This window comes from Salvia hispanica, chromosome 5 (genome assembly GCF_023119035.1).
Source record: "Salvia hispanica cultivar TCC Black 2014 chromosome 5, UniMelb_Shisp_WGS_1.0, whole genome shotgun sequence".
Classification (NCBI taxonomy): domain Eukaryota; kingdom Viridiplantae; phylum Streptophyta; class Magnoliopsida; order Lamiales; family Lamiaceae; genus Salvia; species Salvia hispanica.
In genome coordinates this window covers 39,011,073-39,027,428 of record NC_062969.1, presented here as the reverse complement: position 1 = coordinate 39,027,428, position 16,356 = coordinate 39,011,073, and the positions used below count along the sequence as shown (strand labels likewise).

Below are 16,356 nucleotides of genomic sequence, written 5' to 3'. Positions count from 1 at the left end.
TTACTGTTTTTGGTAAGGGACCCTACATTCCACATATTCATTCACACTCACATTTTATTACAAAATTAATATATAAAAGTAGGATCCACATTCCACCAATTTTTTCAACACATTTTCTATTACATTTCTTAAAACCCGTCAGGTCAAATGATGACGAATTATTAGAAACGGAGGGAGTAATATATTATTGCAAGGTTATCATTACTAGAGGTTTGAAATTTATTCATTGGGTTTTTCTTATAATTACAATATTTAAAAGGGTTATATTATGAATCTATGATTAACTTAAATATACATCCCTAACTACTTTATCGCTACACCAAAACACACATAATTCTTTTGAATTGATGACGATCATACTTCTGCTACACAGAATATTATATCTAAACAAATGATCAAATGTTAATAATAGATTCAATATCCATTAGTTTTTATATTTTTTCTCGTAGATCCAGCATTTTCACATATATAAAGCAAGAAAGCTGCTCCAGATCACAAATAAAACCCAAGAAACTAATAATATTATCTTGGCAAAAGAGGTTCAATCTCTCATGTTCCTCACCATTCATGCATTACAGCACCAGACATGAAAGAAACTACACAAACTACACAGTCACGACTCAAAATGAGCTTACATTCTCCATCGCAAAACTCTTGAGAGAGACAAAGCTTGGGGCATACATTATCGTCGTAGAGGAGAACGGTTCACGACCTTCTAGAGACATGATCTCGCAGTCAAAATTTCTCCTCTTGTTGGAGTAGAAGAATATCATGCCATCGTCCCATTCTATCAACGCGTCACCATTTCTGAAAATTATAATCGGCCAAACATTACCTAAACCAGCTGATCGTTCAACTTCGGGTATGACAAATATCTTTGTCCAACTGTTGTCATCTCCCTTCATCATCCAGATTATAACATGCCCATCGTTTGGAATGTCGTCCTCGTCGCTCTCATCGTCGGAATGGTCGCGCCCATGGTGTGAAATGTCGCTTACACAAAGGCAACCCCTCAAAACACAGAGTGACCTACCCAAGAGAAAATCTCTACCACGAGGAGGAGGTGCAGCGACGGAGCTAAAATGTTCCATTTCAAGATCAAAGCAAGAAATCCATCTACAGAAGCCTCTTGTTGTTTTCGCTACCATCCAATAAAGATTTCCATTTAGATGTACCCCTCCAATGTCATGACAAAACCTGAGCGGCTTACCAAAGGGAACATTTTTCCACGATCCGGTTCCAACTGTGTAGACTTGGCAGGCATTTCTGAAACCCTCTCGTCGTTCTTTTGTTTCAGCGAAAATCCTGACCACCTTATATTTTCCAGTCGTTCCGCTCACTCCAAATCCACAATTATCCATGGCATTCGGAACTTTTGGAGAGGTTTGTCGAGGACAAGGGAGCTTGAGATAGTCACGTGTGACCGGATTGCACAGGATAAGATCATCATGAACAAAGTCTCTTAGAAAGATCAAACCATTAGCTGAACTCTGAATTCTTCCTTTAAAAGGGAGACGGAAGCTGAAAGTTACGTCCCAACGATGCTCCTTATCAAAATCATTATGTATCCTATAAATTGGTCCATCATAAGAGAGTAGGAAGTTGAAGTCGACACCACAAGGAATTGGTGCATCAAAGTTGAGGTCAAGCTCATCCGCAAATTCAATGATATCATAACACTTTGAGTGTGTTTCAATAGCAATGCTCGGGACTGATCTAGACATATGCGAATTCACAAACTCGGGAGTAGTGAGCATTCCGAGCCATGGCTTACAAACACACTTGCAGGCCATAGCGGCTCGAGTGGGGAGTCTTGAGAGGATATTTACTACAATTTCTGATGGTAGATATTTGAAGAAATCTTCACCCATTTTGGAATTATCAGCAGTTTTCATCTCTCAACTTAATAACACCTTCATCATTACCAAAAAAAGTGAAATAAGAGAAGTAGCAAAATCATTAATCTGGTCAAAGTAACACACTTGCAAGCGTAATTTACAACATCAAAATGTAGGTCTCCAAATCCTATCACTAATAAAACTGAATTTAGGCAAATTTGATGACATACTAAATTTTGCAGAAAGTGAAGTAGAAATTATGTAATACTAAATCGGTTTTAGGTTACAATTATACATAAACAAAAATCTACAGCAACAAAATCTTAACATTATAACATCAAAATGCAGGATTACAACAAAATTGAATAAAATCCTGCAACCCTAACGCATTCCAAGATACTTAACTCAACAAATTTGTTAGCGCTAAAACAATATCTACAACAAGCAAAATACAAGGATAATATAGTTTTACAACAACGCCAAAAAAAAAGTAAAATAATCTCTAATTTACAGCGAAATCCCAAAAACAAAGGCATAGCAGATAGGAAATGAGCTAAAAACAGAACAAGAGAAAGTGTGGAGTGTTGAATAAGAAAGTTCATTCACCTTCTGCTGGAAAATGCGGTGGAGACAGAAGTTGGTGAGAGCGGCGCCGCTGCACTGAAAATGGTTCGAAATGTTTTGAGATTTTAAACGACGCTTTTTCCGCCACTTTAAATGAAAAAAAAAATGATTTTTTTTATAGATAAATGCTTTCTAAATATGACGCAAATTTTAATAAATATGACGCGAAATTTAAAATAGAGTATTATTATGGGTATGAAATAGGGGGAGTTAAAGAAGTTGAATAGAACTATCCAAAATTATAATTTCAAAATCAAGCAGGATTTGCCGTTTCTATATAGTTGTCTTTGAGATTTAATACTTGATCTAATTAAATATACCACCAACGAATTAAAAAGTATTTTCATTGTTGGTATACCACCAAATAATATACTATTAGTTAATTTGTTTTTTTAAATATACCAAATGATGTGAAGAAACGAGCCTTGGTCCAGTATCCCGACAAAAAATTGAAGTTCAAACATTTTGACCAATGGGAAGCCTTTCTCGGGGACAGGGATTCGCAAAAGTTTGCTGTGGGTGTCGACTCGGGCTGGAAGCGGACGAAGATCAACTCTTCCGGTGGATACAGCAGCAGTGCTGGTTCGCACGAGCTCCCCGAAGCCGAGGAAGTGGCCCCGCTACCACGATCAGACTCTCACCGTCGTCGTCGCCCGATGGGACAAAAGGCTTCGTAGCGGAGGGCGAGGGGAAGCGGCAGCGGCAGCGGGTCCTACGAGGTCGAATCGGAGGCCCCAGAAGGCCCAGGTAACGACCGTCTCGCCCGCGCGCAGCTAACGAAGACCCTGATGCAGAGCACGAGTAGGTGGTTTAGCACGCACGATCCTGTGTACAAAAGGTTGTGCAAGGATGTGGTCGATGCATGTCGGCGCGATTTAGGAATACCACCCATTGATGATTATGGCGTCGAGATTGCGGGCGTGGACGTCGGAGGCGGCAGCGGCACGGGCGACGGGGATGAGGACGGGGACGAGTGAGAGCCGAGGGTTGTGTTTCTCGACTTTTTATGATTATGTAATTTTTAGGTATTATGTAATTTTATTTTTAAATTATGTAAATTTTTTTAAAATTATGTAATTTTTTTTTAATTATGTAATTTTTTTAATGAAGTATTCGAATTCTCCTGTATTCTGAGTCGACATTTTAATTCCGTAAATTTTAAGTCCGTAAATTGAATAATTGCGGGGAGTTCTAGTGCATGGGAAGTCCTAGTGATGTGGCAGTAAAATGGGAGGGGCTAGTGATGACGTGACAAAAAGTTTTTGTGGGAAGTCCTAGTGGGAAGAGCGCCACCGGAGACGCTCTTACTTTATATTGCTTAGACATTAATAACAGGCACTCCCTCCGTCCGTGAATAGGAGTCCCATTTTTTCATTTTAGTCCGTCCGTGAATAAGAGTCCCGGTTCACTTTTTCCATAAATGGTAATAGGGCCCCACCTTCCACTAACTCATTCCACTCATATTTTATTTAAAACTAATATATATAAGTGGGACCCTTATTCCACTAACTTTTTTCCACCCACTTTTCTTAACATTTCTTAAAACTCGTGCCGTCCATGAATGGGACTCCTAATGGCGGACAGAGGGAGTATACGTTATAGTTTAGCCCAGCGGTAGGAATGTGCTAAGTCTGTGTTAAAGATCCGAGGTCAATTCCTAGCGGTGGGGCATTCTAGTCTCTAGTATGCTCACATTTTGATTTGTGCTTTGCTATTTGTAAATATTAGGTATTTTGCTCCATTTTTTTTCTTTTAATTCTTATTTCATTCTATTTATTATTATTTTTTCTTTCTATTTCATAGCTATTATGTTTCTATCTATTTGTACTTTCTCTGTTCCATTAAAAATGACTCATTTTCCTTTTTAGTTTGTCCTAACTAAAATGATCCATTATTACAAATAGAACACCCTTCTCTCTATTTTATTCCCTCTCTCTTAATTTATTATCTCCACTTCACACAAAAATAAATTTGCATAAATTCTCGTGTCACTCAAGGAAGGGGTCATCTTCCTTGGAACGTATGGAACAAAGTTATTATATTTTTATCTATTTATATATATAATTCATTCACAATTAATAAAAATATTGATATACGATATTCACATCTAATAAAACGAAGCAAAATGATCGATCGAATTTTAATGCTCTAAATCAATGTAAAAGTCGTACCCCGAATTAAAAGTCCTGAGTCCGCCAGTGCATATACATGATCTTTAGATTTTTCTAATTGTCCTCAAAACAAAAAAAATGATAACTAATGTGGCAAAATAGAATATATGTGACAAACAAAATGATGTGATTTTAATTTAAATAATTTTAAGAAATAAAAAATAAATTCCACATCATCACCCTCTTTTCTCTGTTTCTTTCATCAGTTCATAAATCATGCATCATAGACGATGCAATTGATCAGCCATTGATGAACTGAGCTATTCCAAAATTGGAATTTCACTTTGATCTAGTTTTATTTGCTCGGAAGAATAAGTATAGTTAGAATTTTAAATCATGTGGCAATATATAAATATTTTTGAATCACATATGGGTGTAACTAATTTAATAAACACATAAAGCTACTCCATATCACAAATAAAACCCAAGAAACTTATCTTGGCAAAAGATGTACAATCTCTCATATTCATCACCATGAGACATGAAAGAAACTACACAGTCACAACTCAAAACGAGTACACATTCTCCATCGCAAAACTCTTGAGAGAGACAAAGCTCGAGGCGTACATGATCGTACGGGTGAACGGATCACGATCCCCTAGAGACATGATCTTGTAGTCTAAAATTTTCCTCTTGTTGTAGTAGTAGAATAGCGTGCCATCTTCCCATTCCATCAAGGCGTCACCATTTTCGAAAATTCTAATAGGCCAAATATGAACAGCGCCAGTAAGTCGTTCAGCTTCGCTGTTGCTAGGAAGTCTATCAACTTCAGGGATGACAAATATCTTTGTCCAACTGTGCTCGTCTTCCTTCATCAACCAGATTATAACGCACCCTTCCTTTGAAATATCGCTTAGACAAAGGCAATCCCTCAAAACACAGAGTGACCTACTGTAATAACCTCTACCATGAGGACGAGGTGCAGAGAAGGTGCTAAAAAATTCCGTTTCAAGATCAAAGCAAGAAATCCATCTATCAACGCCACTTCTTCTTTTCGCTACCGTCCAATGAAGATTTCCGTTAAAAAGTACCCCTCCATTGTCACCAATAAACCTGAGCTGCATACCAAAGGGAACATTTCTCCATGATCCGGTTCCAACTGTGTATACTTGGCACGCATTTCGGGAATATGCTCCTAGCGGTGGATCTTCAGAGTGGCTTACTGAAGAGAAAATCCAAACCACCTTATATTGTCCCGTCATTCTGCTCACTCCAAATCCAAAATTATCCAACTCATCCTGAACTTGTGGGGGGGTTAGTCTAGGACGAGGGAGCTTGATATAGTCACGTGTGATCGGATTGCACAGGATAAGATCACCACGATCAAAGTCTCTTATAAAGATCACACCATTAGCTGAACTACGATAACGGTCCATCAAAAGGGAGTCTGAAGCTGAAGGTTACATCCCAACGATGCTCCTCATCTAAGTCGAGGTCAAGCTCATCCACAAATTCAATGGTTTCGTATGACAGGGAGCGTGTTTCAACAGCAATGCCCAGGACGGATCTAGGCGTATGTGAATTCACAAACTCAGGAGTAGCGAGCAGACCGAGCCATGGCTTACAAACACACTTGCAGGCCATAGCTGCTCGAGTGGGGAGTCTTGAGAGGATTTCTACTACGATTTCTGATGGTAGATATTTGAAGAAATCTTCACCCATTTTGGAATTATCGGCACTTTTCATCTCTCAACTTAATAACACCCTTCATCATTCACAAAATAGTGAAATCAGAGAAATAGCAAAATCATTAATCTGGTCAAAGTAACACACTTGCAAGTGCAATTTACAACATCATTCAGGCCTAATTCCTAAATTCCTAATCCATTCCACAAAAAATAATTTGGTGCCAAACCAAATTGTGTATAAACCAAAGTACAAATTGTGCAATACTAAATCGGTTTTAGGTTATAACATCAAAATGCAGGATTGCAACATAATTGAATAGTATAAGCCTAAAACCCTAACGCATTCTACAATACTTAAATCGGCAAATTTGTTACTCCTAAAACAAAATCTACAACAATCAAAATACAAGGATGCTGTAGTTCTACAAAAACCGGCAAAAAAAAGAGAAACACTCTTCAATTTGCAACGAAATCCCAAAAACAAAGGCATAGCAGATAGGAAATGAGCTAAAAACAGAGTGATAGAGACTGTCGAGTGTTGAATTAGAAAATTCATTCACCTTCCGGTGGAAATGCGGTGGAGACGGCGGATATTGAGAGCGGCGCCGCTGCAGTCGTGTCTGTGTCATTGAGATATAATAAATACTCCACTTTATAATAAGAAAATGTAATTTAAACGCCGCAAATTTTAATGAATATGACATAGATTATAATAGGGATATTGGCATCTAATATCACGAAATTTTTAAAAAGTTGGATTTTTCTATGAACTTTAAAATTGGTAAATAATATCACGAATTTTATCCCGTATTTTTCTTCCCACGAAAAAAAAAATTCCCACAAATAATATTATGATAAGGATTTTTTTTCGTAATTTCTCGACAACAATTTTGAAAGCTTCAAGTTTTTCAATCTTTAAAGATAGTTTTTCTTGAATCACACCCTCCAAAATTGTTCTTCATACTATTAAAATAACATAAATTTTTTCATTCGTGGGAAAAAACAAACCCGGGGTAAAGTTTATGATATTATTTGCCAATTTTAAAGTTCGTGAGAAAAATCCAACTTTTTAAAAGTTTCATGATATTAGATGTCAATATCCCATTATAATATTGCGAAGTTGATTAGAATTTAGAACTATTGGGAGTTGGTTACATGTGAAGGCTGACATTATTTTTGATTAAATTCAAACCCTTCAATTTTTAAATCACATAGCCAGTTTGTAGAAAATGGATTATTTATCAAATGAGATGTTAGCATGTTGCATTGCGCCTACATGTAAAAAAAACTGTATTGGAAATAGAGGAAAATGTCGCTGCCACACCAGTTGCCCCGGCCTCGCCTTTCAGTCCTAGTGTATCGCTCGCCCCATCCACTCAACGACTCAATCAGAGAGATCGAAAACAATCGAGTGCTGAATAAGAAAGTGCATTCACCTTCCAGGGGTAATTTCAGAGGAAGAATCGAAGAAAAAAAAAAAGTGATTCGAGTGTTTTGATTAGTAGTAGTAATCTATACTACTGAAAGGGAGAGTTAGATAGAAAGTCAATATTGACCTTTTTGGAGGGAAATTGTGAAGCTATTTTGTTTATCCTTTTGGTCATTTTGAAAAATAGCGACGATTGGATAGAAAAAAGACAACTCCTATTGAGGAAAAATGAATCCAATCAAATGCAAACTTCTTGAAGAAGATTTAAACCCCTTTTAAATAGATGGGCTAGAAAGTGAAGATTTAATTTATTGGACTTTGTATAATATAGTAGTATATATTTTTTAAATTATTTTTTTCAATAAGTAATTAAGTCTATATATAGTTAGGATTGAGTTGACTTTGATTTATTATGTGTTAGTTTCTTGATGTTAGATCATACACTTGGTGTTATTTCTACTTAAGAGGAAAAATAAATTTTGAAGTCTTTTTACTAAGTAATTAAATTCACGGTATATAGCTAGAATTGAGTTAACTTTGATTATTCATATTTCTCATTTTAGATTTACTCAAATTTCTATTCTTTTTTACTTCCCAAAAATTTGAAATATGTTTATATTGAATTCAAATATGGCTAAACCAAATTATTTTGAAACACCAATAAATAATGATATAAAGTGAAACTAAATTAATATCATTATCAAACAAAGAACAATATTGCATAACATTAATTGTTGTTGTGTACTTTTATTTGACTACTACTCCCTATTTATTAAATTTTATATAATATGTTTTTTTATTTGACTACTACTATTTATTCGTTCAAATAGTTTGCTTTTTTTTATTCTTTTGTAAACAGTATTACATTTTTCTTTATTTGTATGTCTTATTCTGTGTCATCCACACATCTCCTCTTTTGTTATTTCTTTTATTTTATACTACACTCATATCAGATATTAAAATAGTATATAATCATCTACTAAAATATGAAATGTTTCATTGAGTGGGTTGAGAGAAGTACAATTGTACAAATAATTTTTTGTTGTTGCTTATAATATTACAAATATTTATTTTAATTAGTACTTATTTGTAAATATATTTTTATACTTATTTACTTTATATTCTTTATTTTAAATTAATATATCTTTATTATTTAAAAATCTTTTGTCATGTGCATAGTGCAGGTGTTAACACTGGTAAAGAAAACAGTGGAATATATGGTGGAGTAAAAAATTAAAAATACATATTCTCCCATCCCAGTGTGATGTTGTGTGTTGACACATAGTAATAAGATATGATTAAAAATGTTAACATTTGCCAAAAATTAAATTGATTTATCTTCCTCTGAAAAGTATAAAAAATAAGAAATACGATTCAATAAACTATAAATTAATATATTCATTACTAGAGGTTTGAAATTTATTCATTGGGTTTTTCTTATAATTACAATATTTAAAAGGGTTATATTATGAACCGATTATTAACTTAAATATATATCCCTAACTACTTTATCGCCACACCAAAACACACAATTCTTTTGAACTGATGATCGTCATGCTTCTGCTACACAGAATATTATATCTAAACAAATGATAAAAATTTAATAATAAGATTCAATATCCATTAGTTTTTATATTTTTCCTATATAAAATTTCATATTTCTTTGAATCACATATATATGGGTGTAAATAAACACTAATTAATTCATCAATCTATTTTTCACATATATAGAGCAAGAAAGCTACTCCAGATCACAAATAAAACCCAAGAAACTAATAATATTATCTTGGCAAAAGAGGTTTAATCTCTCATGTTCCTCACCATTCATGCATTACAGCACCAGACATGAAAGAAGCTACACAAACTACAGTCACGACTCAAAATGAGCTTACATTCTCCATCGAAAAACTCTTGAGAGAGACAAAGCTTGGGGCATACATGATCGTAGAGGTGAACGGTTCACGACCCTCTAGAGACATGACCTCGCAGTCAAAATTTCTCCTCTTTTTGGAGTAGAAGAATATCATGCCATCGTCCCATTCTATCAACGCGTCACCATTTTTGAAAATTATAATCGGCCAAACATTACCTAAACCAGCAGACCGTTCAACTTTAGGGATGACAAATATCTTTGACCAACTGTTGTCATCTCCCTTCAACATCCAGATTATAACATGCCCATCGTTTGGAATGTCGTCCTCATCATCGTCAATGTCGGGCCCATTGTGTGAAATGTCGCTTACACAAAGGCAACCCCTCAAAACACAGAGTGACCTACCGAAGAGAAAATCTCTACCACGAGGAGGAGGTGCAGCGAAGGTGATAAAAAGTTCCATTTCAAGATCAAAGGAAGAAATCCATCTACAAAAGCCACTTGTTGTTTTTGCTACCATCCAATAAAGATTTCCATTCAGATGTACCCCTCCAATGTCGTCACAAAACCCGAGCGGCTTACCAAAGGGAACATTTCTCCACGATCCGGTTCCAACTGTGTAGACTTGGCAAGCATTTTTGAAACCCTCTCGTCGTTCAGGTGCTTCAGCGAAAATCCTAACCACCTTATATTGTCCGGGCGTTCCGCTTACTCCAAATCCAAAATTATCCATTGCATTCGGAACTTTTGGAGAGGTTTGTCGAGGACAAGGGAGCTTGAGATAGTCACGTGTGACCGGATTGCACAGGATAAGATCATCATGACCAAAGTCTCTTAGAAAGATCAAACCATTAGCTGAACTCTGAAGTATTCCATCAAAAGGGAGTACGAAGTTGAAGGTTACGTCCCAACGATGCTCCTTATCAAAATCATTAGGCATACTACGAATTGGTCCATCAAAGTTGAGGTCAAGCTCATCCGTAAATTCAATGATATCGTAACACTTTGAGTTTGTTTCAATAGCAATGCTCGGGACTGATCTAGACATATGTGAATTCACAAACTTAGGAGTAGTGAGCATACTGAGCCATGGCTTACAAACACACTTGCAGGCCATAGCTGCTCGTGTGGGGAGTCTTGAGAAGATATTTAATACAATTTCTGATTGTAGATATTTGAAGAAATCTTCACCCATTTTGGAATTATCAGCAGTTTTCATCTCTCAGCTTAATAACACCTTCAGCATTAACAAAAAAGTAAAGTCAGAGTAACACACTTGCAAGTGTAATTTACAACATCAAAATGTAGGTCTCCAAATCCTAATACTATGACAAAATTGAATTTAGGCCTAATCCCTAATCCATTCCCCCAAAAAAATAATTTGGTCCCAAACCAAAGTACAAATAATGCAATACTAACTCGGCTTTAGGTTATAGGTTATACATATACTAAAATCTGCAGCAACATAATCTTAATTGAGTATTATAACATCAAAATGCAGGATTACAACATAATTGAATATCAGCCTAAAACCCTAACGCATTCTACAATACTTAAATTGGAAAATTTGTTACTGCTAAAACAATTTCTACAACAATCAAAATACAAGGATGCTGTAGTTTTACAAAAAAAACGGCAAAAAAAAGAGTAAAATAACCTTCAATTTGCAGCGAAATCCCAAAAACAAAGGCATAGCAGATAGGAAATGAGCTAAAAACAGAGTGATAGAAAGTGTGGAGTGTTGAATAAGAAAGTTCATTCACCTTCTGGTGGAAAATGCGGTGGAGACGGCGGCTGGTGAGAGCGGCGCCGCTGCAGTGAAAATGGTTCGAAATGTTATGAGATTTTAAAATGACGCTTTTTCCGCCACTTTAAATGAGAAAAAAAATGAATTTTTTTAATAGATAAATGCTTTCTAAATATGACGCAAATTTTAATAAATATGACGACAATTTTAATATTGAGTATTATGGGTATAAAATAGTCGTACTAATAAAGAAAATACCGGGAGAAGTTGAATAGAACTATTAAAACCTTTGCAAGTTTTCAATCATTTTTTAAATACAGATGCAAGTTGATTACATTTGAAGAAAACATAAAGTTTGCCATGAATTTTGCATAATCGATTAAATTCAAAACCTTCAATTTTATATGAGGATATATTAAAGTTTGTGACAATAAATTACTCCTATTTGTAACATAGATTGAGCAGTTCCCCTTCGACATTTACTAAAAAAATTGTTAATAATTATCATCTTCTAAATAAGAATGGAATAACTAATAATCTTATAATCCTCATGAGTCATGGTAGCACATCTTTGTTCCACAATATTCACGCTTTAATATAGATAATTTGTAATCATAATTTGAAATTTATCAAAAGTGGGTGAAACATCAATAAAATTGTATTTGAAGTAGAAGAAATTTAAAAGGTGAGGGACTGGAAACAGAACAAAAAGCTAAAAGCAAAAACCAGAAATGAATAAGGCAAAAATTTGTTGTAGAAATAAAACTAAGTCTTCTTCCTAGTGAAATAACACAATTTGTGTCACCATCAAAATGAGCTCACATTCTCCGTCACAAAATTCTTCAGAGTGAGAAAGCTTGAGGCATACATGGTCATAGAGGTATAGTAAGAACCACGATCCCCTCGAAACGAGATGTCATTGTCGAAAGTTTTCGTCTTGTTGGAGTAGTAGAATGGCTTGTCTTCCTCTTCCATCAAGATATCTCCATTTTCGAAAACTCTGATTGGCCAAACATGACGCTCACCAACAAATCCTATATCAACTTCGCAAACGAAAACTTCCCTTGTCCAAGAATTGTCATCTCCGTATTCCTTCATCAACCAGATCACAATCTCCCCATCGGATGAAATATGGCTTAAACAGAGGCAATCCCTGAAAACAGATGGCGTCTTACAATAGCGTTCACCGATACCACAAGGAGGAGGTACAGAAAATGTGCTAAAAAGTTCTGTTTCGAGATCAAAACAACAAATCCGTTCAACCAAGCCGTCTGTTGTCATTTCCAATGCCATCAAATGAAGATTTCCATTCAAAAGTACCCCGCCATGGAAGTCAAAAAACCTAAGCGGCGGGCTTCCAGAAGGAACATTTCTCCACAATCCGGTTCCAACGGTGTATACTTGGCATGCAAACGGTAATAGGTGATCATGTTTGTATGCCTCTTTTCGTGGTGCTTCAACGAAAACCCTGACCACCTTATATTGGCCAGACGTTCTGCTCACCCCAAATCCAAAAGTATCCATTTCAAGATCAACTGCGGTGGTAGTTTTGGGAGGACAAGGGAGTTTGATATATTCACGAGTGATTGGATTGCACAGGATAAGATCACCACGACCAAAGTCTCTAAGAAAGATCAAACCATTGACCGAACTATGAGTTGGTTCGTCAAAAGGGAGTTTGAAGTTGAAGGCTACATTCCAACGATGCTCCTTATCAAAGTCGAGGCGAAGTTCATCCACAAATTCAATGACATCGTATGAGCTTGTTGAGTGTGTTTTAACAAGGAGGCCAGGGACTGATCTAGAAATATGGGAATTCACAAACTCGGGAGTAGCCAGCAGACTAAGCCAGGACTTACAAACAAACTTGCAGGCCATAGCGGCTCGAGTGGGAAGTCTTGAGAGAATTTCTACTACGATTTTTGATGGTAGATATTTGAAGAAATCTTCACCCATTTTGGAATTATCGACAGTTTTCATTTCTCAACTTAATAACACCCTTCATCATTATCAAAAAAGTGAAATGAGAGCAGCAGCAAAATATTAATATTGCTTTGGTCTTACAAAATTTGCAGATTACAAAATTGAATAGAATCCTAAAATTAGGACACTCATCTCGTTTAAGATCTCAAGCAATGTTGTTTGAAAAGTTAAATAAAGAGAACAAAGTAAAAATTAAATAAAATAAAGAGAGTGATGTGCTTACCGAGGATTCAGCGAAGAACACGGCAGGAGATTGGATCGTTTGACTAAATTCTATAATAAAATTATTATTCAAAGGTATGGCTATGGCTTTGTAGTCCAACAATAAGATCTTTATATAAGCAAAAGAAAATCAAACTTATGGAAAAAATTAAACTGGAAAGGAAACTTTAATATTTTTCCATATACCAATTCTATTAATTAGGAAATAAATAAATATAAAATAGACTTGCTTAGCCTCCAAGTCTTGAATGCACATTACAATGCTACGTGAAATTTTAAATAGCAAGAGTGCAAGACTCTGAATGCAATAGTGATATATGTAATATATGTATACAATTAGTTTCGAAATTCATGTCAATTTTGTGAACTCCATAATAGAACTAATAAGGCAAGACAGCTACTCAATAGATCACTATAAAATCTGAGAAAATACAAATACTAGTTATCTTCTTAGCAAAAGAGTTACAAGCATGCCCCTCACCATCCATGTATCTCATCAAACAACAGTCACAGCTCAAAACGAGCTCACATTCTCCGTCACAAAATTCTTGAGAGTGAGAAAGCTTGGGGAATACCCGGTCGTAGAGATATACACATCACTATCCTCTTGAATAAAGAACTCATAGTGAGTTTTCGTCTTGTTGTAGTAAAATAGTTTGTCCCTATCACATTCTAGCAAGATGTCACCATTTTTGAAAACTTTGATTGGGCAAACATGATGTACAGCATGCCCCCTTAAGGAATCGCCGGTTAAAACTTCCTCTGTCCAAGTTTTCTCATCTCCATATTCCTTCATCGACCAAATTGCAAGCTCTAGATCACATAGTGTCTTCAAAAAAAGGTATTATATCACACGGATAAGGTGCAGAAAAGGTGCTAAAGAGCTCCGTTTCAAGATCAAGGCAAGAAATCCGTTCGACCCAATCACCCGCAATTTTCTCAAGTACCCCCAATGAAGATTTCCATTAAAAAGTAACCCTCCACGGCCATCAAAAAGCCTGTGAGAGCTACCAGAGGAAACCTTTCTCCACGTTCCGGTTCAAACAGTGTATACTTGGCACTTGAATTTGTACTTAGGTTTTTCCTCGAAAACCCTAACCACCTTATACTGCCTGGTCGTTCTGCTCACTCCAAATCCAAAACTCTCCAACGCAAATTGATCTTTTGAGGTGGTTTGTCGAGGGAGCTTGAAATAGTCACGTGTGACTGGATTGCACATGATAAGATCTTCATGACCGACGCCTCTTAGAAAGATCAAACCATTGACCGAACTATGGATTGGCTCATCAAAGGGGAGTTCGAAGTTGAAGTCTGCACACCAACTAAACTCCTCATCAAAGTCGGCAAGCTCATCCACGATCTCCATGACTTCGTATGACTTTGAGTGTGTTTCAACGGCAATGCACAGGACTAATCTAGATATATGGGAATTCACAAACTCGGGGGAAGCGAGAAGAACGCGCCATGACTTACAAACACACTTGCAGAGCATAGCAGCATAAGTGGGGAGTCTTGAGAGGATATTTACTATGATATCTGATGGTAGATATTGGAAGAAATCTTCGCCCATTTTGCATAACCCCTTGATCATTAACAAAAAAAAAAAAAGTAAAACAGGGCAACACCAAAATATTAATTTACAACATCAAACAAAATTTAGGTCGCCAAATCCTAATATTACAATAAACTGAAACTAGGCCAAATCCCTAAGCCGTTTAAAAAAGAGAGATTTCGGAAAAAGGGATTAATTTCGCCGATCTTTCGAAATTAGGGATTAAATTCGTCGACCTTTCAGAATATGGGATCGAGACATGCGAATTTTTCAGAACAGGGGTTTTTTGAGTTTTTCTCTTTTTTCTATTATTTTTTCTTATTATTTCACTTACAAAATATATGAAATGACCAAATTATCCCATAATATATTCACCCTAATTCTATTTGCAGACCTACCTGAGTGATGTATAAATTATTGGGGTCAATAATTTATGGGATAGTTTGGTCATTTCATATATTTTGTTAGTAAAGTAATAAGAAAAAAGAATAGAAAAAAGAGAAAAACTCAAAAAACCCCTGTTCTGAAAAATTCGCATGTCTCGATCCCATATTTTGAAAAGTCGATGAATTTAATCCCTAATTTCGAAAGATCGGTGAAATTAATCTCTTTTTCCGAAATCTCTCTTTAAAAGAAATCGGTTCTAGGTTATATATGCATAAAATGGAGCAACAAAATATGTCAATATTATAGCAGCAAATTGCATGATAACAACAAAATTGAATATAAGAAAAACTTAAATGTGAAATAAGGAAGCTTATTGTAATGAGATTCACCTTCGTGTTGAATGCAGTGGAGAGGCGGATCTTGAGAGCGGCGCCGCTGAGGAGTATATGAAAAATATTTAGAAAAAAAAGTGGTTATGTATATATTAGTGGAAAAATTGGACTCACTTTATTAGAGAAATTTATTATTAATAGATTGAGATTTGTTTTGATGGATAGATCTAAATAGAAAAATAAGATTATTTTTTCATAAGAAATACTAATATATTTTCGTGAAATTTTGTATGTAAGATATTGAAAGAAAAGGAATAGATAGATACTTTTGTGATTGTATTTTATACCACATTAAGTATAAATAGGATTTAATTAGGCCCATACATCATCAGCTAGAATTTAAACAGAAACATTAAGCTAGCATTATACATAGCATATCATGAGTATTTGTTTGTTTATGTCAGACTCAGACTAAAAAAAATTATTTTTTAATAATACAAAAATTGAAACGCATTCATGCTAGATTATCGTGTCGCATCAAAAATTACGAAATGATCATGATGAGAATTA

The 16,356-nt window shown here is 35.5% G+C and overlaps 5 protein-coding genes across 5 annotated transcripts; all 5 read right to left on the bottom strand.

The window, feature by feature from the left end:
• Positions 1-514: 514 nt before the first annotated feature.
• Positions 515-2,504, bottom strand: LOC125186166 (F-box/kelch-repeat protein At3g06240-like). Its single transcript, XM_048082511.1, has 2 exons — positions 2,445-2,504; positions 515-1,913 (listed from the first exon to the last, which is right to left on the bottom strand). Exon 2 carries the CDS (start codon positions 1,893-1,895, stop codon positions 621-623), a length of 1,275 nt encoding a protein of 424 aa, XP_047938468.1. The 5' UTR covers positions 1,896-1,913; positions 2,445-2,504; the 3' UTR covers positions 515-620.
• Positions 2,505-5,021: 2,517 nt separating this feature from the next.
• LOC125190435 (F-box protein At3g07870-like) lies at positions 5,022-6,886 on the bottom strand. The gene is given in 3 exon segments (XM_048087751.1): positions 5,022-5,990; positions 5,992-6,338; positions 6,822-6,886. Coding segments are annotated over 2 exon segments (1,155 nt in total). The 5' UTR covers positions 6,296-6,338; positions 6,822-6,886; the 3' UTR covers positions 5,022-5,139.
• A 2,562-nt stretch (positions 6,887-9,448) lies between these two features.
• LOC125191204 (F-box protein At3g07870-like) lies at positions 9,449-11,397 on the bottom strand. Its single transcript, XM_048088713.1, has 2 exons — positions 11,327-11,397; positions 9,449-10,800 (listed from the first exon to the last, which is right to left on the bottom strand). Exon 2 carries the CDS (start codon positions 10,780-10,782, stop codon positions 9,568-9,570), a length of 1,215 nt encoding a protein of 404 aa, XP_047944670.1. The 5' UTR covers positions 10,783-10,800; positions 11,327-11,397; the 3' UTR covers positions 9,449-9,567.
• Positions 11,398-12,117: 720 nt separating this feature from the next.
• On the bottom strand, positions 12,118-13,266 carry LOC125190020 (F-box protein At3g07870-like). Its single transcript, XM_048087221.1, has one exon. It carries the CDS (start codon positions 13,264-13,266, stop codon positions 12,118-12,120), a length of 1,149 nt encoding a protein of 382 aa, XP_047943178.1.
• A 763-nt stretch (positions 13,267-14,029) lies between these two features.
• Positions 14,030-15,085, bottom strand: LOC125190019 (F-box protein At5g18160-like). The gene is made up of 2 exons (XM_048087220.1): positions 14,570-15,085; positions 14,030-14,344 (listed from the first exon to the last, which is right to left on the bottom strand). Exons 1-2 carry the CDS (start codon positions 15,083-15,085, stop codon positions 14,030-14,032), a joined length of 831 nt encoding a protein of 276 aa, XP_047943177.1.
• Positions 15,086-16,356: the final 1,271 nt, after the last annotated feature.

What these genes read in the sequence shown, in the direction of transcription:
- LOC125190020 (XM_048087221.1), bottom strand. Translation starts at nt 13,266, where the DNA reads ATGGGTGAAGATTTCTTCAAATATCTACCATCAAAAATCGTAGTAGAA.
- LOC125186166 (XM_048082511.1), bottom strand. Translation starts at nt 1,895, where the DNA reads ATGAAAACTGCTGATAATTCCAAAATGGGTGAAGATTTCTTCAAATAT.
- LOC125191204 (XM_048088713.1), bottom strand. Translation starts at nt 10,782, where the DNA reads ATGAAAACTGCTGATAATTCCAAAATGGGTGAAGATTTCTTCAAATAT.
- LOC125190019 (XM_048087220.1), bottom strand. Translation starts at nt 15,085, where the DNA reads ATGGGCGAAGATTTCTTCCAATATCTACCATCAGATATCATAGTAAAT. An exon ending in AGTACAAATTCAAGTGCCAA is followed by an intron (nt 14,345 to 14,569) that starts GTATACACTGTT and finishes CTTTTTTTGAAG; the next exon opens with ACACTATGTGATCTAGAGCT.